The sequence below is a fragment of the Megalobrama amblycephala genome, linkage group LG14 (genome assembly GCF_018812025.1).
Source record: "Megalobrama amblycephala isolate DHTTF-2021 linkage group LG14, ASM1881202v1, whole genome shotgun sequence".
NCBI classification, from domain to species: domain Eukaryota; kingdom Metazoa; phylum Chordata; class Actinopteri; order Cypriniformes; family Xenocyprididae; genus Megalobrama; species Megalobrama amblycephala.
Window position 1 is genome coordinate 9590910 of NC_063057.1, and position 21177 is coordinate 9612086.

A 21177-nucleotide genomic window follows, 5' to 3' on the forward strand; every position below is an offset into this window, starting at 1 on the left:
TCGTCTATACAAGTAAAAAAACAAACATGCACAGACAAATCCAAATTAAACCCTGCGGCTCGTGATGACACATTGATGTCCTAAGACATGAAACGTACCGTATCCAGTATCACTCTGGAGACTGTAAGCTGGATCACGAAAAGTTTTTACTTGTATGTCCTTGAGTAGCATATTTTTAGCACAACCTCTGTTTTGTATTGTCCCTTTGTATTGACATTCTTTCACAAAGCAGTCCGGTGTGAAATGATTCGTGCAGACATGCATGAACTGACAGAACTGAGGGAGCATTTTCCTGGAAAACCAAGTTAATCCACCTATTAAGATAAGCACACATACTTCCTGTAGTTCCTCTGAACCCTGAACCCTGAACTTTAAGTGTTTTATCTTAACTTATGAACTGACATTTTTTTTTTTATATCCACTCAGAGAGTCTATATTTTATAAGATACTTAATGAAAAACAGTGGATGGTATTCATACTTTGAGATTTTTGTTGGATACTATCTTGGCCTACTTGGTCGACTGAAGCCTAAGGATTTCCTGGTAAAGAATCTCAGCACACCATGCCACCCAAGAAGGACCAAGGAAGCAACCAAAGTAATGGTGAGGAGTTGGTGTCGCTTTCACAGTTAAGGGATTTAATGAGTCAACAAAGGGATCTGTTTATGCAACTTCTACAGCAGCAAGAAAGCAACTTTAAGACTGTTGTGGAATTAATTGTGAACAATGCGAACACTCGGATTGACAAATTGATCAAGGAGACACAGGAGCTGAGAAGCAGCTTGCAATTCTCCCAGAAGGACATTGATGATCTAATAAAGAAAAATGATAAAATTGAGTCAGAAAGATTAATTGTTTGTGCTGAAACCAAAATAATGCAGGGGAAATTGGCAGAAATGACTGAGAAAGCTGATTATTTGGAGGGTCAAATAAGAAGGAATAACCTTGTTGTGGATGGCATTCCTGAGACCCAGAATGAAAGCTGGAAAGAGGTTGAGGACAAAGTCAAGTATGTGATAAAGGAGAAACTTCACCTGGACAGTAGTCAGATGGTGATTGAACGTGCACATAGGACTGGCAATCCATCCGGATATTCTGGAAAGAGACCTAGGCCTATCATGGTCAAATTCCTCAGATATAAAGATAAAGTGGCTGTTCTGGGAAAGACTAAGGACCTGAAAGGCACCAACATCTATGTGAACGAGGACTACACCGAAGCCATCAGGCAAAAGCGTAAGGAACTTATTCCAGCCATGAAAGCTGCCAGAGAACGAGGAGACATAGCCTATATCCGACATGACAAGCTTATTGTCCATCACCCTGCCCGAAAGCATAAGGATGGGAAAGGAACTAATAGCCAGGAGTTGGAGTTAAGAGCTGAAGTGAGAGACTAGTGTTCTGGTTTCCTTAACTTGAGCTCAAATAGACTGAACTGATTTTAAAGAAAAATAATAATTATGGATAGTAGGCCTATTGATGGTAAGCAGCTCCTTTCTGTTTCAAATGGTCTTGTCTTGGCTCATTTGAATGTCTGTAGCATCAGAAATAAGGTATTTGAACTTAATTATCTAACTACAGAAAACACCATTCATATCTTGGCAGTATCAGAGACTCATCTGGATGCTACTGTTCTTGATACAGAGATTTCTATTGATGGCTATAATGTTTTTAGGAGGGACAGGAATAAACATGGGGGTGGCATAGCATTATATATCAGAGATAACTTTCCGGCAGTACTGTGCTCTGAGTTTATCTCTGATGGTTTAGAATCGTTATGGGTTAAAGTGCATCTTCCTCACCTAAAGCCGGTGCTAATAGGTTGCTGTTATAGACCTCCTGGGACTGATGTGCAATACCTGAATGATTTATGTGTGTTAATTGACAGAGTTACAGATGTGAATAGTGATATTTTTTTACTTGGGGATATGAACATTGACTGGTTTGCGAATCAATGTCCAATGAAACAAAAGTTAGTTTCATTGATCGCTGCTTGTAATCTGTCTCAGATGATCTCTCAACCAACCAGAGTCTTTACTAACAGTGCTGGACATACTTCTGCCACTTGCATAGACCATATTTATACAAATATTCCTGAATGTTGCACTAAACCAGTTTCTAGATCTGTGGGTTTTAGTGACCATAATATTATAGCAATTACCAGAAAAACTAAAATTCCAAAATGTAAGGTTAATATAGTACATAAAAGAATGTTTAAGAAATTTATTCCGGAGAGTTTTTTGGCAGATGTTGGAGGTATTGATTGGACTGATGTGTATGCTGCTGAGGAGCCTGAGGCTGCCTTAAATATCTTTATGGAAAGATTTATGAAGATTGTTGATAGGCACGCCCCAATGAGAAAGTGTATTGTAAAAGGGAGACCAGCTCCATGGCTGAATGAGAGGATAAAGAGCCTCATGAAGGAAAGAGACAAAGCCAAATCTATATTAGTAAAGACTGGATTGGTGGAGGACAGATTTAAGTACTGTCAACTGAGAAATCAGGTTACTAAACTGAATAGACTGATGAAAAAAGATTATTACATGCAGAGAATAAATGCTGTAAAGCAAGATGGTAAAGAGCTCTGGAAAACCCTTAATGAAATAATGGGGAGGCGGACATCTGGAGGGGCTTCCTTTGTGGAGTCAGAAGGCAAGTTTTTGACTAAACCATCTGATATAGCGAATTATTTTAATGATTTCTACATAAATAGGGTCAATGTACTAAGGCAGAATATGGACAATACTGATTCTAATTACCTAAAGTTTATAAAAAAAGATGTGATGTTAGACAAGAGTTGTACTTTTCAGTTTAATCATGTTGAGGAGTCGGAAGTAAAAAAGTTGTTGAAGTCTCTGCCTGAACATAGCTCAGTAGGTACTGATATGCTGGATGGTAAAGTACTCAGCCTGGCAGTTGACTATGTTTGCGGTCCGTTATGTCAAATATTAAATGCATGCTTAATGAAAGGTGTTTTTCCCACTATTTGGAAAGAGGGTAAAATTATTCCCTTACCTAAAGATGGCAGACTAGCTCTTACTGGGAAGAACAGTAGACCTATTACTATTCTCCCAGTTCTTAGTAAACTGATGGAGAGAATAGTTCATTCACAAGTAAAGGAATATTTTGAATCTAATGGTTTGAACACAGATTTCCAACATGCTTATAGACAAAATCACTCAACTTGTTCTGCCCTCACGGTAATGACAGATGACTGGCTTAAGGAAAGGGATAATTTAAAGATGACTGGTGCTGTATTACTTGATTTTAGTGCGGCATTTGACATCATAGATCACAATCTACTCATTGGTAAACTAGAATGCTATGGATTTAGTCCAACTGCCATTGATTTTATGAAGAGTTATCTCACATGTAGGACGCAGCGGGTTTATTACACTGGCAGCTGGTCTCACTCTAAGGTCTTGGACTGTGGGGTTCCGCAAGGGAGCTGCCTGGGACCACTTTTATACACCATCTTCACAAATGATTTACCATCTGTTTTGTGTAAAGCAACTGTACAAATGTATGCTGATGATTCTACTTTGTATTATGCTGCAAAAACTGTCAGTGAACTGGATTATGTTTTATCAGCTGAGTTAAATATGGTTTCTGATTGGATAAAACAGAATAAGTTGGTGTTGAATATCTCAAAAACCAAATCAATTATTTTGGGATCAAGTCACAAATTGTCATTAATACCAAAGATGAGTTTGAGCTTGTTTGGGGAACCTATAGAACAGGTAGATAAAGTAAAATTACTGGGCACAATAGTGGATAGTAAGCTGTCATGGGTAGAACATATTGATACTATAGTGAAGAAGATGGGTAGTGGTATCGCTATGGTGAGGAAATGTCTTTTTTATGTCCCTACACACATTGTGGAGCAGGTGGCTAAATCTTTAATTTTATGTCATTTGGATTATTGTGCCCCTGTATGGTCATCTATATCTAAAGGTCAACTAAATAAATTACAAACGGCCCAAAATAGAGCTGCCAGGTTAGTATTACATTGTCCCATTAGAACAAATACTATTAGTATGCACTGTCAGCTCTCATGGTTAACGGTGGATAAAAGGCTAGTTTTTAATACAATTAAGTTTTTTAGAAACATTGTCTATTCTTCTCAACCAGTTTTTTTATATAACCAAATTGTTGGGTGTGATCAGGTACATTCTCATGTGACTAGGTCTGTGGATGATGGCAAGATGATGTTACCACGCCCAAAATCAAATGCTTTAAAGAGAACTGTTATTTATCGGGCCATCAATCATTGGAATAATTGTCCATTGAATATATGGTACCACTTGAGAATGCACTACTTAAATCTGTAAGTAAGGAAAGGACATATTTATTTTATGAATGTAATATTGTAATTATTTATTCAGACTAATTTATGATGATGTGTATTGATGTATATAATGTTATAGTGCTATATTGTTTTCATATTAACATTGTTATGTGATTTTTTTTTTGTTGTTGTTGTGGACCCCAGGAAGATTAGCTCGTTCACTTTGGTGACAGCTAATGGGGATCCTTTTTACAATAAACAATAAACAATAAACAATCCACCTCATTTTCAGCAGCTCAGATTTAGGGAGTAAATGGAGAGAGCTATGTGGATTAATCCATCCAGCTACAGAACACCTAAAACTCTTGGGAGACATTCTCATCAGTGCAGCAATGGCGGACTCACTGTGAATGCGCTCAGGGCGGTTCTATGTTCAAACGGCAGTGTCTGTCAACATTCGGGGCCTGTGGCTTTTGTGACCTCACACTGCCAGGGATCTGGAAACGACTTGTTCTGAGACACTGCTTATGATTTATTGGGATTAAAAAAAAGGAGTGGGTGGATTTTTATCACTATAGGGTGGTTGTGTACACACACTGCCAACACACATTTATGTCCAAACACCAGGCAAAAGTGAATTTTGCATAATAGGTCCCCTTTAATTTGTTAAATGTCATATTTCAATAGCATTCATTTTACAGAGTTGAATTTATTACGTGTTAATGTCATGCTAACATATGTATACACTAATAGACAGTGTTTAGGACATTCACAGTTAGTTATCAGCGCTTTTATCTCTTCTCTGCAGGTGTTGAGCTTTGATGCTGTATAAACTGGAGAGTTTCCTGTCTCCTGTAAGTCAAATGTGTGTGTGTGTGTGTCTTGATGGGTGGGGAGGAGGAGTTCATCAGCGCTGACAGTTAGATATATATGGAGAAAGTCATAAAAGCCTCATCTGATTTGTCACTGAAGTTGTTTGATGATTTCCTCTGTTTTGTCTAATAAGGTAACAGCGAGTGTGATTGGAGGGTGTTGGACCTCTTTCTCTCTCATTAAGGGGTGTGAGAGGATGCCTGTACTTCTGTATCATCAGTGCGGAGAAGCTTGAACTGGATGTTGAATTAATCAAGCAGAGAGAGATGGAGAGATGCCTGACACGTTTTACTGACTACAGTTATAAAACTCATCACAGCTGGTAAGTACAATGAAAGAGATTATTTTTAGAAATTAAGGGGCCAGACTTTGTTATTTAATCACTCAAAATTAAACTATAGCCTTCTGTAATTTGTGTTTTTTAGATGCCTGCGTAAACGCATTGTTACAATATTTTGAATGTGCTTCTGTGTTTAACAGGCATTTTTTTCTCATTCTTTTTGTCTCTCTCCAATTTATAAAGACCTTTAAGTTTTAGATGATGGTCTACTTTTTATCCAGCAGCATATGCTATATTATGTTATGTCAAGATCACAAGTAAATAAAGTTGTGATCATGACAAACAAGACAGAAAAACCCCCCTAAAGGCCTTTTAGGGTTACCATGAACTATATAGAGGGAAAGAATATGAAAGGAATACTTTTAAAGCTCAATCAACATTATTTGAGGCATAAATTTGTTTACCACAAAAATAAATTTCTACTTGGAAAAAAAAAAAAAAAAAAAAAAAAAAAATCTGGGTTACAGTGAGAAATTTACAGTGGAAGAGAATGGGGCCAATAATATAAAAACAAGATGTAAACAATATGTGTGTAAAAAATTTTCTGTGCAAAGTTATATTGAGTTTTACAACTTTGTTTTAACGTAATGGTATTAACCCTGTAATTATGATTTAAACTATTTACAGATTAAATAATAATGCATTTTAAGACAATTAATTTAAGTCTTTAAACCCCCTTTTTTTTAAAAAAAGGATGGACATAGCATGATTTTTTTTTTTTTTTTTTTTTTTTGTTAATCAGCATATCTATGATGTTGATTGAGCTCAACTTGTATTGAAGTCTGAATATTAATTTTAAATATTCAGGCATACAGTATGTGTCCCATTTTGTAATGCTATGAATTAAACTCTCATCCCTTCATCTCTCATTGTTACTGATTAATATTTAGACGGTGTGAATGTGAGGTTGGTTGGTGGTCACAGTCGCTGTGCTGGTAGAGTGGAGGTTCTTCATAGAGGTCAGTGGGGAACAGTGTGTGATGATTTCTGGGATTTGGCTGATGCTGCAGTGGTGTGTAGAGAGCTGGACTGTGGAGAACCTGTAGATGCTCTGGGTGGTGCTCATTTTGGATCACTGAACTACTGTAGGTCATTAGGATGGGGTAAACACACCTGTGATCATGCTAAAGATGCTGGAGTCATCTGTTCAGATAAATTAATTTTGATATTAAAATTCATATCTTTGTATAATTTTTTTGTGCTTTTAGTTTGGCTTCGAATTTTTAAAGAAGTTGGTTTTAAAATGTTGACTTTAATAATATTTTTTTTACATTATTTATTCATTATAAGGCTAAACATAAAATGGCTTCTATGTAAAAATAATTATCTTGAAGCCCCATAAATAAGCCATGCTTTTGTTGATCTGTGTTGTGTTATTTAGAAGTCAGGCTGGTTGGAGGTTCTCGCTGCTCTGGGAGGTTAGAGATACTTGATGATCAGACGTGGGTTTCAGTGTGTGCTGCTGCCTTTGACCAGCAGGATGCAGAGGTTGTGTGTAGAGAGCTGGACTGTGGAGCTCCTGTACAGGTGCTGGGAGAAGATGCTTTTGGCAAAGGAGACGCTCAGATGTGGACACAAGAGATTCAGTGCAGAGGAAATGAATCTCAGATTCACCTCTGCCCAACATCACCATTAGAAGAAAACAACTGTTCACAAGAACACAACATTGGTTTGCAGTGTACTGGTAGGAGTTCAAAGTACAACAAAGTACTTTTCATTCCATTTTATTATAACATTTTATATTTACACTAGCTTTTTCTCTTACATTCACAGATGTAATAAATGTGAGGTTGGTTGGTGGTCACAGTCGCTGTGCTGGTAGAGTGGAGGTTCTTCAAAGAGGTCAATGGGGAACAGTGTGTGGTGATGGTTGGGATTTGGCTGATGCAGCAGTGGTGTGTAGAGAGCTGGACTGTGGAGAACCTGTAGATGCTCTGTATGATGTTCATTTTGGACTAGGATCAAAATCCAAGGGGATGAAAACTGCAATGTGTACTGGCTTAGAGTCTACACTTAAGAAATGTGGATTCATGCAACCAACTGATCTTGATGTGTGTCTTGATAAGAGAGCTCAAGTCATTTGTTCAGGTAAGCTAAAAAAATCCTGTCTTAATGTACAAAACAATTGCACCAAAAGCAGCCATAATAAATTTTTTTGTGAGCATTTTCCGCCTTCTTTTTGACCACACAAACTGTTAAATTAGGCTGTTATTGTTACATCCACACCTGTCCCGAACTCCGTTTCCTAGAATCCTCCCTGTTCATCACCTGTCTGCACTTCCCTCATCAGCCTTTCTGCTTCTCCTGGACACCTGGTCCTCGTCATTAGCACTCCCTTTAAGTTTTTAAGTTGGCACTCCCTGTCCGTTCTTAATGTTATCTTATGTTATTTTCAAAGTGTCACTGTTCTGACCCTTGTGTAATAAATACCTTTGTTTGTTTGAAGTCTGTATTTCGCCTCATCCCTGCTGCAGCTACACTGCATTTGTAACAGAAGAACGGACCAAATCGCTGGACTTCAACAAGCCGAAATAGGTCTCTTTCTCATTCCCGTGCCCTCAAAGAACTGCCAGCACCTGCCTCTCAGCGAAAAGTATGCATCAGCGGTGGATCGCCTGTCGGGGTTTCGGCAGGACAGTCGCCCGCTAGAGAGGTATGTGGAAGAGTTTTCTGAGCTTGCTTGCTTGGTGAACTGGCCAGATGCACCGTTAAATGCTTGTTTTCTGGCGGGGGTGGACGAGGACACGATTTGCTTCAGTGAACCTGCATGTTTTTTTTTCCCTAGTCGAGACTATTAACCTGATTCTCTTTCTGAATGGTTCTGATTTTGAAGTTGAAGAGGTGCAAAAAGAATCGTGTTTTCCTCAGTCTCCGCAGACATACAAGCGGCTTGGCCAGTTCACCAACCGTCAGTTTCCCCCACATACCCCTCCAGTGGGTATTCCCCTGGTGTCCTGCCTGACAAAATGCCCAAGCCACCCAAAGAAAAGTCCACCGCTAAGCCCAGACGGCCGAAAAAGAAGGCCGCCAATTAGCCCCAGTCTCCAGCGAATTCTTCCGCCGAGCAGCCCCAATCTCCAGCAAATTCTGCCACCAAGCAGCTCAAGTCTCCAGAGAATTCTGTCTCCGAGCAGCCCAAGTCTCCAGCGAATTCTTCCTCCGAGCAGCCCAAGTCTCCAGCGAATTCTTCCGCCGAGCAGCCCCAATCTCCAGCAAATTCTGCCACCAAGCAGCTCAAGTCTCCAGAGAATTCTGTCTCCGAGCAGCCCAAGTCTCCAGCGAATTCTTCCTCTGAGCAGCCCAAGTCTCCAGCGAATTCTGCCGCCGAGCAACCCCAGTCTCCAGCGAATTCTTCCACCGAGCAGCCCCAATCTCCAGCGAATTCTGCCACCAAGCAGCTCAAGTCTCCAGCGAATTCTGTCTCCGAGCAGCCCAAGTCTCCAGCGAATTCTTCCTCCGAGCAGCCCAAGTCTCCAGTGAATTCTGCCTCCAAACAGCCCAAGTCTCCAGCGAATTCTGTCTCCGAGTAGCCCAAGTCTCCAGTGAATTCTGCCCCCTAGCAGCCCAAGTCTCCAGTGAATTCTGCCTCTGAGCAGCCCAAGTCTCCAGCGAATTCTGTCTCCGAACAGCCCAAGTCTCCAGCGAATTCTTCCTCCGAACAGCCCAAGTCTCCAGCGAATTCTGCCTCCTAGTAGCCCAAGTCTCCAGTGAATTCTGCCTCTGAGCAGCCCAAGTCTCCAGCGAATTCTGTCTCCGAACAGCCCAAGTCTCCAGCGAATTCTTCCTCCGAGCAGCCCAAGTCTCCAGCGAATTCTGTCTCCGAACAGCCCAAGTCTCCAGCGAATTCTGTCTCCAAACAGCCCAAGTCTCCAGCGAATTCTGTCTCCGAGTAGCCCAAGTCTCCAGCGAATTCTTCCTCCGAGCAGCCCAAGTCTCCAGCGAATTCTGTCTCCGAGCAGCCCAAGTCTCCAGTGAATTCTGCCGCTGAGCAGCCCCAGTCTCCAGCGAATTCTTCCGCCGAGCAGCCCAAGTCTCCAGTGAATTCTTCCTCCGAACAGCCCAAGTCTCCAGCGAATTCTGCCTCTGAGTAGCCCAAGTCTCCAGTGAATTCTGCCTCTGAGCAGCCCAAGTCTCCAGCGAATTCTGTCTCCGAGCAGCCCAAGTCTCCAGCGAATTCATCCTCCGAACAGCCCAAGTCTCCAGCGAATTCTGTCTCCGAGCAGCCCAAGTCTCCAGCGAATTCTGCCGCCGAGCAGCCCCAGTCTCCAGCGAATTCTGCCACCAAGCAGCTCAAGTCTCCAGCGAATTCTTCCTCCGAGCAGCCCAAGTCTCCAGCGAATTCTGCCTCCGAACAGCCCAAGTCTCCAGCGAATTCTGTCTCAGAGTAGCCCAAGTCTCCAGCGAATTCTGTCTCCGAGCAGCCCAAGTCTCCAGCGAATCCTGCCATGGCCGCCCACGGCCTCTGACCCACCATGGCTGCCCACGTCTCCTGACCCACCATGGCTGCCCACGTTCTCCTGACCCACCATGGCTGCCCACGTTCTCCTGACCCGCCATGGCCGCCCGAGACTCTTGACCTGCCATGGCCGCCCACGGCCCCTGACCCGCCACGGCTGCCTGAGACTCTTGACCCGCCGTGATGGTCCGAACTCCTAGACCCGCCCTGGAGACCTCCGCACCCATCTGCACCCCCCCCACACCTGCATGAAGGTCTCCAGGGTGCCCACCCCCCTCCCCCGTTGTTACGGCGAAAGGACGCGCCTACCGGAGAGGGGGTGGTAATGTTACATCCACGCCTGTCCTGAACTCCGTTTCCCAGAATTCTCCCTGTTCATCACCTGTCTGCACTTCCCTCATCAGCCTTTCTGCTTCTCCTGGATTCCCTGCACCTGGTCCTCATCATTAGCACTCTCTTTAAGTTGGACTCACTCCCTGCACTCCCTGTCTGTTCTTAATGTTATTTTATGTTATTTTCTAAGTGTCGCTGTTCTGTTCTTTGTGTAATAAATACCTTTGTTTGTTTGAAGTCCGTATTTCGCCTCATCCCTGCTGCAGCTACACTGCATTTGTAACAGTTATAATCAGGGACCGTGTTAAAAATAAACTTTAGAAGCTTGTTTCTAATAATACATTTTAATGTGATGCTCTGAAAGGATTCTTTCATAGACATTGTTGACATGAAAATGTGGGCAGATTTTTACAGTAAGTTATTATACGCTTTTTTCTTTATGAGCCATTTTTGTATCTTATTTTCAAGGCCTTTTTGGACTGGAAATGTATAATATGTTTTCATAGTAAATATCTTTTATTTCAGAAGATAAAGGAAAATATGATTTTTTTATTATATAATTGATGTATTGATTATACAGAATGACTGACTCATTATTGAAGTTCCATAACCTTAAATTTTGTTCTTTCCTGTGTTGTTCTTTCAGAAGTCAGGCTGGTTGGAGGTTCTCGCTGCTCTGGGAGGTTAGAGATACTTGATAATCAGTCGTGGGTTTCAGTGTGTGCTGCTGCCTTTGACCAGCAGGATGCAGAGGTTGTGTGTAGAGAGCTGGACTGTGGGGCTCCTGTACAGGTGCTGGGAGAAGATGCTTTTGGCAAAGGAGATGCTCAGATGTGGACACAAGAGATTCAGTGCAGAGGAAATGAGTCTCAGTTTCACCTCTGTCCAATATCACCATCTCATAGAAACAACTGTTCACATGAAAATGATGTTGGCTTGGAGTGTGCCGGTTAGAGAATTTTATTTTTTTTTATTTTTTTTTAAATAAACTAAAAATAAAATGTTAATGTTTCCAAATACTACACTAAATATTCATTAATTTTATTCTTTTTGTGTGATACTTTCCCCTCATTCTTTTCCTTTGTCCATATGTCTTTACTCCCTCTTTATTCATTATATAGACATCATGAGAGTAAGGCTGGTTGGTGGTCACAGTCACTGTGCTGGTAGAGTGGAGGTTCTTCATAGAGGTCAGTGGGGAACAGTGTGTGATTTTGGGTGGGATATGGCTGAAGCAGCAGTGGTGTGTAGAGAGCTGGACTGTGGAGAACCTGTAGATGCTCTGGGAGGTGCTCACTTTGGACGAGGATCAGGATCAATCTGGACAAATCGCAGTGTATGTACTGGATCAGAATCTACACTTAAGAACTGTGGATCAGTACATTGGGGTTTATATAAGTGTGATCATACAAAAGATGCAGGAGTCATCTGCTCAGGTAAATGCTCTAAACCCTGCCCTATGTTTATTTCACTGATAAACCACCTGCTTCAAAGGAATAGTTCACCAAAAATAAAAATTCAGGCATCATTTACTACTTGTCTTTTCAAACCTATATGACTTTGTTCTGTGGAGCACAAAATGTATTTTCTAATTTCTTAATTTACTTTCATTATATTGAAAAGAGTACCAGGGTAGTTTTTAAAATTCCCCTTTTATGTTTCTTGAAAGAATGTATGATGGGTTTGGATTGACAAATTGAGATTGAGTAATTTGATTATTTTACTCCTTTCACATTAACAAGTGGTGCTTTGTGGTAGACCATTAATGACAAGAATTATTACACATAGATAGCAAACACAACTGGAAAGTTTCTTATCTCTTGCTACTTCAGGTGTCAGGCTTATCAGAAACTCCAGTTGCTCTGGGAGGTTAGAGATACTTGATGATCAGTCGTGGGTTTCAGTGTGTGCTGCTGCCTTTGACCAGCAGGATGCAGAGGTTGTGTGTAGAGAGCTGGACTGTGGGGCTCCTGTACAGGTGCTGGGAGAAGATGTTTTTGGCAAAGGAGACGCTCAGATGTGGACACAAGAGATTCAGTGCAGAGTCTCAGATTCAATTTTGTCCAACATCCTTACACAAAAACAGCTGTTTACATGATAAATACCAGAGGCTGTTCTGTGCTGGTGAGTCAAAAGAATATGAGAGTAATATCACACCTTTTACTCATAGGGTTCATCTCAGTCAGCTCCCTAGTTCAGTAGTCAGAACACTGACCAGAGAGCCAGACATTTTAAGGGCTGTTTCAATCACAAAACCTTTTGAGTAAACTGGAATGTTCACTCCCTAAAAATCCCACAATGCACTTAAAAAACAAGATGCTCACTTTGTTCCCTTAATGGAAATTCTTAAGTGAAAAACAAATCGCACGAGCCAACACAATATCAACACAATATTATCATGACATGCGATAGAAGATTTGAAAAGACAAATCATTATTTAATGAAATGTCAGCATAAACATCAATAGATAGGTAGTAAATAGCCTAGTTAATATTTACAATTAAAATGTTGCAGAGATATACAACTAAAATCAGTACATTTCATGACATACTTTAAACAGCATTAATGTCAGAAAGATATTGGTCCTGTGTGTTGTTGATAAATACCAGAAGTTTTACAACACAAGCACCTAGTCATGTCACCAGAAATTGAGTAATCAGTGTCCAAATGTGTGGTGAGCCAGTGTGCTTTACCAGTGCATAATATACAGATACGTGAACTAGTGTGCTTATGGAGATGCTGCCATAGACTCTGTCTGTATTTTTCTGTCACTTAGATAAAAAGAATGTGAGGTTGGTTGGTGGTCACAGTCGCTGTGCTGGTAGAGTGGAGGTTCTTCATAGAGGTCAGTGGGGAACAGTGTGTCATCATGCCTGGGATATGGCTGATGCTGCAGTGCTGTGTAGAGAGCTGGACTGTGGAGAACCTGTAGATGCTCTGGGTGATGCTCATTTTGGATCAGGATCAGGACCAATCTGGACGAGTGTTGTGTTATGTATTGGATCAGAGTCAACACTGAAGAACTGTGGGGGATCAGGATGGGGCTTACATGCGTGTGCTCACAATCATGATGCCAGTGTCATCTGTTCGGGTGAGTAATTTAACTGATTGTCCATGAATTTGTTGTGATATAAATAACATTTTGTGTAGCAATATTAGCTCAAAGGGGAAATATTAATAATTATTCATAACTCACTATGATTGTTAATTATGATTAATTATGAATATTTGAATCAGTTAATCAGATTACCTTTAGTAGCTACATTAAAATTATGATCAATAAATCAGTTCATCATGTGAACACTCAGTATTGATTATTAATTAATTCTAAGAGAATAGCATTTTTCATGGCCACAGAAAAATAATTCTTTCTTAGTATTTGCAGTGCTTTGTAATAAGCATTTACAGAGCTGGTAATCAGATCTGATCATTTAAGAGGTAATCCATTGCAGACAGAGCATCAGAACCAAATATGTAATGTGCACAAGTTTTATTAACTAAATCATGAGCACATAGCTAACTAACAAACACAAACATACATACATGCAAGTCACACATAAATGGGTAAAATGATAAATTATAAAGTGAAACCGGAAGTGGGCAACAGTAGGAGCTATGAAGAAAAGAAAAACCAAGAAAGAATCATCAGTATTCATCATAAAACTCCTTTTTTTTAATGAGGTTATTAATTTCAGGTTAATAATTTTAACTAACTAGCAGCAATTTAATATATCGTACGATACTTGCATCAGGCCTTGGCCTGTATGAAGAGCGTCTGGATATATTGCTGCCGTAGGAAGTCTTGAGAATTCAGTCCGATGGTATGGAAGTAGCAATCGATATCAATCTTCTGCGTTGAATGAAGAAGCAATAACAAACTTGCATGATTAGTTTGAATCTTAGTGGGGAAAGAAGTCTTTTTCTCTCTCATAGATGAGCACATGGCTGGGTCGCAAAGAAGCAAGAGAGAGGGAGGTGCATTGCGCACTGGCTTTTAACTTCTGGTCAAAGTCACACCTCTTAGGGTTGACCTGACCAATGAGAAGGTTGAATTTCCGGGTGACAACATCCCTCCTGTCGGGGCTTTTACGACCGAGCACGATTTAACTGGCTGAGTTGTTGAAGAAGAACTATTAAAGATTATTGTACTACTGATTTGTTGCACAGGTATCGACATATCGTATACACAAGCATTTAAATCTTCTCAATACGAACCCATAGACACTAAACATGGCATAATTGAAGTTACATTGTATGTATCATAAAATGTGAATACAATACTGAGTACCATACAACAAACAGTAATAATGGATGCCATGTCCTATGGGTATGCATGTTAATTTATAGAACAGCCTGTCTCTAACTGAATGCAGGAACGTCTGTTTTGAGGGCTTTCTATGTGTCTCTTTGTCTCTGCTTTTCCACGTGGCACACACAAACTTTGGGGCAATAAAACTCAGGCTGGTGTTCTCTGGGGATGGGGACAGACCCCAGAGTAAGTTTTAAACAATTATTTGTTAAATATAACAAATAATTGTGTCTGATTTGTCTCAGTTGTTACATTTGTTTTGAAAACTGTAAATGTTTGTGTGGTTGTTGAATTTAATTGTCAATCATTTATTATTGTATACTGTGCTCTGTCATTTCTGTAATATGAACAGGTCATAAAGCTTCCAGACTGGTTAATGGATCTCACCTCTGCTCTGGAAGGTTAGAGATACTTCAGGGGAACACATGGAACACAGTGTGTGCTGCTGCCTTTGACCAGCAGGATGCAGAGGTTGTGTGTAGAGAGCTGGATTGTGGGGCTCCTGTACAGGTGCTGGGAGAAGATGCTTTTGGAAAAGGAGATGCTCAGATGTGGACACAAGAGATTCAGTGCAGAGGAAATGAATCTCAGATTTCATTCTGTTCAATATCATCAACACACAAACACAGCTGCACCAGTGACAATAGTGTGGGACTGATCTGTTCAGGTAAATTATAAATATTCAGTGTCTCTTCATTTGATACAATATATCTTCTTTGTCAGCTGCATTATTAGCCTACGTTATTTTCGTTATGTTACGTAACTTCTCTGTTCTTTGTTCAGGTTACACAGAGGCCAAACTGATGAATGGTTCAGACTCTTGTTCTGGAAGAGTGGAGCTTCAATTCCTCAATGAATGGGGCACAGTGTGTGATGCATGCTGGGATATAAGAGCTGCCAGTGTCCTCTGTAGACAGTTGAATTGTGGGATGGCTGTGTCTGTTGTAGGATCACACTGGTTTGGTGAAGGAAGTGGTGAAATCTGGGCTGATGTGTTTGATTGTGACGGGAATGAAACAAAACTCTCAGAATGTTCCATCTCTTCATGGAGTCGAGCTGAAAGTTCTCATAGACGAGATGTTGGCGTCATCTGCTCTGGTAAACTTATTTGACACCTGAGAGCATTATGCTACTGGAAAAAAAACTCTCTTTAATATATAAACACTATTTCAATATGATCTAACACAATTATTTTAGTAAAATATAAGATCTTCTCTCCAGATTCCTCTCCGGCTGTTCATGATGGTCTGGTGCGGTTGTCTGGAGAGAGACAGTGTGAGGGGGAGGTGGAAGTTTCCATCCATCAGGTCTGGAGGAGAGTTCTGCTGGACTCCTGGAGTCTCACTGAATCCTCTGTGGTCTGCAGACAGCTGGGCTGTGGCTCTGTGCTGAACTTCTCCGGCTCCTCTTCATCCAGTCCTGAACACAGTCATGAGTGTGTGACGGGCTTCCAGTGCTCTGGGAGTGAAGCTCATCTGGGGAACTGCAGCTCTCCACAAACTCTCAACTGCAGCTCCACACAACAGCTGTCAATCACCTGCCTTGGTGAGAAGAGCAACATCTGGGCAGATTCTTTAGTTGTTAGTGATCACCAATGTGTTTCTCTTTCTCTGAATATCAGGTCGTGGGTCCATCAGGCTGGTGGGTTCTGGGGGAGACTGTGCAGGGAGGCTGGAGGTTTTTCACAGCGGCTCATGGGGGACAATGTGTGATGACTCCTGGGATATTAAAGATGCCCATGTGGTGTGCAGACAGCTGCAGTGTGGAGTGGCCCTCAGTAACCAGCAGGTACCAGCCTGGTTTGGTCCTGGTTCTGGGCCCATATGGCTGGATGAGGTGGAGTGTGAGGGGAATGAGACATCCCTGTGGAGCTGCTCTTCTCCAGGCTGGGGAAAACATGACTGTCAACACAAGGAGGATGTAGGAGTCGTGTGCTCAGGTAAACAGCACTCAGTTGTGAAAAAATGTTATTCAGTAACATTTAAAAGCTAAATTTTATCTTTTTAAAATATTTTTTATGTTATATTTTTGGGTTATTTCAGTAATTTGTATTATGTAACATCGAGTGGTTGAAATGAATGGGGTTGGATGAGAGCTGATATAGCATTCATGTTTTCATCTAGAGTTTAAAGAGATCAGGTTAACTGAGGGCTGTGAGGGAAATGTGGAGGTTTTCTACAATGGATCCTGGGGTAATGTGTGCTGGAACAAGATGGACAGAGACACAGTGAGTCTGTTCTGTCAAGAGATGAACTGTGGAAGATTTGGTGCTTTTTCCAGTTCTACACCAAGAGTGGAATCAGCTCCTAACTGGCTGGATGAAGTGAAATGTCGACCACATGATTCAAATCTTTGGCAGTGTCCATCTTCACCTTGGGGACAGAATAACTGTGGTGAAGATGAAGTGGCCAAAATCACCTGCTTGGGTAAGACTGATGGATTTTCCATTTTTAAAAATACAAGAGTAATCCGTTAACATTACTGAGCATATAAATATATTTATATATATATATAATTAGGGCTGTCAAATTTAACACTTTAAGTCATGCAATTAATTTTCTTCAGTTTAACAAGTTAAAAATATTTAACTAAGCATCCTTTTCCCATCATCCTTTAGGGCTTATTCATGCAAATGCTTTTGAACCATTCAAATGTGACAAAAGAGAACTCGGTGCGGTACTGGCACGCTGTCTATGAATCTCCTGTCTGTGTGACACACACATGACTCACGCACAGAAATCTGCTTCAGACAGCACACTGGCTGCATTGAGTTCTCTTTCGCACTTGAACAAAAACAACAATTATGCCAAAATCCCTAATAAACCTGCTGCTGTTTGTCATTAATGTTAATGAAAGAACAAAAGAAAAAGAGAAAATAACTCACAGCTAACTTTAATAGCTTTAATAAGGATTAGTCTATATTTAATTTATAATTTGTGTTTGATAACTTTATTCATTTTCTTTATATTTCATACCTGTTAGATCAAATGTTTAAAATATACTGTCTTTATGTTGTTTATACACTAACAATACAATATAAAATATATATTACTAATACTAATTTATATTACTATTATAATATTTAATATCCTATTATTAATATAAAATATATATATTAATATTTTATATTAATATAAAATGGACACACCCTTCAACGAAAACTCAAGATCTTTGATATTTATCATCACTAAGGCCTTAAAATTATACAGATAACATATGATGTTGATCTGGTTAAATCTCTATGAGGAGTTAATCACAGTGTAAAACATGACATTTCCTGTTGCCCGCAGGTGGCGCTATGACCGTAACTGAATATTGGCATGTAGATGTCTTCAGGTCAGGACTCTAATAAAACATGTGAAGTTTGGGTCAGATCGGACATTGTATGTCCAAGTTACAACAACTTCCTGTTTCATGGAAAAACTTCGAATTTTGTCAGGCCGCCACAGACGTGCCCTTCAGCAAAAACTCATGATCTAATATTGCAAAGGCTCACTTCCTGTTGGGTTTTAGATTTTGCACCCAGGGGCTTTTTTGTAGGCATTGGGCTGTTACATTTGTCTACCGAATTTCATACTTGTACATGAAACGTAGCGCGAAGGACGTTTAATTGAATTTTTGTAGGTGGCTCTATTGAGCCATTTTGCCACACCTAATTCTGAAACCCATATCAGACGTACATTTTCACCACTTCTAATGTGTGTGCAAAGTTTCATGAGTTTTCAAGCATGTTTAGGCCTGAAAAAATGCAATTAATTTCGGAGAAGAAGAAGAATTGACCGAACAATTACAATAGGGTCCTCACACCATCGGTGCTCAGGCCCTAAATAACTTGTGATTACAGAACAGGAGAGTCATGAGTTCCCTAGAAGCTCTTTGTCATGCTCCACATCTCCACATCAGAGACAGTGTTCAGGTAAGTTCATTTGATGTAGAAGAACATAAAAATCATAACAGCCATTTGTGATGAATGCTTGTAATTTTTGTTCGGGGAAGAGGATTTAATATCACACCACACACACACCACACTGTAGATGGCGCTGTTCTGACTGAACTCTGTTGGCCAATAATAATGTCTACTTGTCTGTGGATTTTAGAGCATGTTCCTCTCAGACTGAGTGGAGGGGAGGGCCGGTGCTCTGGGAGGCTGGAGGTGTATCATAACGCTGTGTGGGGCTCAGTCTGTGATGATCTGTGGGACATCAGCGATGCTCAGGTGGTCTGCAGACAGCTGGGTTGTGGAGCAGCACTGAGGGCTGATGGGAATTCAGTCTTTGGTGCTGGTGAAGGTGTTGTGTGGCTGAACGGAGTCGAGTGCAGAGGGAATGAGATTCACCTGTGGGACTGTCCTCTCTCCCTGAAGAACCACACTGACTGCTCCAACAAAGATCACGCTGGACTCACCTGTGCAGGTCACAGAAAACACTGAGCAATATTAGTAATTTTAGATAATTTTTTTTTTGTGCTCATAATATTTGTGTATTCAAGAGTCTTGAATCAAGACAATCACGATTTTGAATGTGTCTCTGTTTTTCCAGATTTGTCAGTGTCCACTACTCCTGCATCTTCTCCTCCAGTTTCTCAGACAGTGAGCTCAACATCAGTCTCTCGTCCACAAACTCCTCCGTCTCTCTCTGTGCTTGTGATTGTACTGGGAGTTGTGCTCTTACTGCTCTTAGTGCCACTGCTTATACTGATTCAGCAGAACAGAGTGATGAGGAGAGGTAGGAGAGATCCAGAGACTGTCATATTGTGTCTTATTCAGTGTGTGATCAGTCATGTGTTGTGAACTGACAGCAGGTTTGTCTCTCTACACTCACAGCTCTCTCTGAGAGGAGACACAGGAGCACGACTGAGGCTGTTTATGAGGAGCTTCATCACAGACCCACTCATAGACACAGTCTCTTCACTCAGAGGGGTGAGTAAGTGTCGTAGTGATTGATTTGTGGAGATCAGCAGGGTAATCAGTTAATTCAGAGGGTGAGTAGAGTAATTCACATAGATTAATTTGTACCTTGTTTGTGTCACTTGTAATGATATAGGTTTAGTGCTATATGGCCCAATTGATATGGGGATTTTGGCTGATTTGTGATTTTGAACATGTCTGATGGTTCTACTCTATAACAGGAAGTGTCCTTTCTGAAGAACAGCATTCTGGGTATGAAGATGTTGATGAGCATCTTTCAGGTTAGAGGACTGAAACAGAATTATGTTACCTACTACATACAAAAAAGTATCTGTGTTAAATAATTAAAAACATTCACTTGTTATTTTAGACAAGTATAAATCATATAAATCATTCAGCACATAATTCAGATAAGGTTTTATTATTATTATTATTATTAATAATAATAATAATAATAACAATAATATATATGTATGTATGTATTTTCTATTTCAAAAGCAAATTCTGCAGTAGGAGCCACACCTGACTATGATGATGTCACCGTCACTGAAGGACCAGCAGGTCAGTGACTTTAACTGATCACAGAAATTCGCTTAATTTAAATATCTATTTGGCCTGTGAATTAGTTTCTCTTTATTCTATTTTCCTGTTAAATAATTTAGTAGAGCAACAAAACACACCAGAGAATTATGATGATGTAATCATTCCTGAACGGAGACCTCATGATACAGGTTTATTTCTGTATATATATATATTATAGTTTCTAAATCTAAAATTTTGTTCATTAATGGATGGATGCATTTATTTTTTCATTATTTTATTCTAGATGACTTAGCAGAAAACTATGATGATGTCATCATCATACAGCAGTTCTCCAATGATAAAAAAGGTGTGGGTTTCAAATTATACTTCTACATTAGAACAGGGTATTTTTTTCTTATTATTTTTCATTAAATTATAGTAGCATATAAAGTATGAAGACTTTTTTCATGTAATTAATTCTAGACACATTTATATCAGAGGACAATCAGGAGGAGTATGATGATGTGAAGAACATCAGGGAACATATAAGTGACATGTTTGCTATTGACATCTTTTTACAGAATAATTTTGGTTTAGCCTTTTTAATAGCTTTATATTATCAATTTATCTTGTTCCATCAACTTCTGTTGTCACAATGGCTAATTTAAATGGACTGAAAACATTGTGGTCATTATAATACTTTTTAAAGCATGTTGATATATGAATTTGCTCTTGTTTTCTGATAACAGACTGATGATGTGGAGGAAGATCCAGGAAAACATGGAAGCGCTGTATAACTCCAACCACACACTGCCTCAAATCAAAGTTTATAAGTGGTCTGAAAAGTGTTTAAGATCCTACACTGTATGTTTTACCTGCAGTCCAGCAATGTTTTATGTTGCACTTTGTATTGAAATCTTCTAATTCAGCGACAATTTCTGAGAAAAAAAGCATTGTTTTGAAAATTGATTTTTTTCCCATATGTTTTTGTAGAAAATGCTCTTTTTTGTACATTTCTATCACGTAGCCTTAAAAATTTGAGAGAACAAAAAATATAATTACATTCCTTGTGAATGTAAACCCACTGGTGGACTTTTATATTTTGCTAAAAATTGTTGGAATTTAAATCATAAAATTATAAAATATTAAAGCAT

At 40.0% G+C, this 21177-nt stretch overlaps 1 protein-coding gene and 1 long non-coding RNA gene across 2 annotated transcripts; both read left to right on the forward strand.

The window, feature by feature from the left end:
• Nucleotides 1–5112: 5112 nt before the first annotated feature.
• LOC125245481 lies at nt 5113–6547 on the forward strand. The gene is made up of 3 exons (XR_007179556.1): nt 5113–5138; nt 5291–5479; nt 6388–6547. It is a non-coding gene; the product is annotated as an uncharacterized LOC125245481 (long non-coding RNA).
• A 6406-nt stretch (nt 6548–12953) lies between these two features.
• On the forward strand, nt 12954–20556 carry LOC125245613 (scavenger receptor cysteine-rich type 1 protein M130-like). Its single transcript, XM_048156281.1, has 15 exons — nt 12954–12960; nt 13063–13377; nt 14948–15262; nt 15379–15693; nt 15817–16149; nt 16217–16534; nt 16719–17021; nt 18440–18511; nt 18693–19007; nt 19134–19319; nt 19418–19513; nt 19723–19782; nt 20000–20062; nt 20164–20232; nt 20328–20556. The coding sequence occupies exons 1-15, from the start codon at nt 12954–12956 to the stop codon at nt 20453–20455; spliced, it is 2895 nt and encodes a 964-aa protein (XP_048012238.1). The 3' UTR covers nt 20456–20556.
• The last annotated feature ends 621 nt before the right edge of the window (nt 20557–21177 follow it).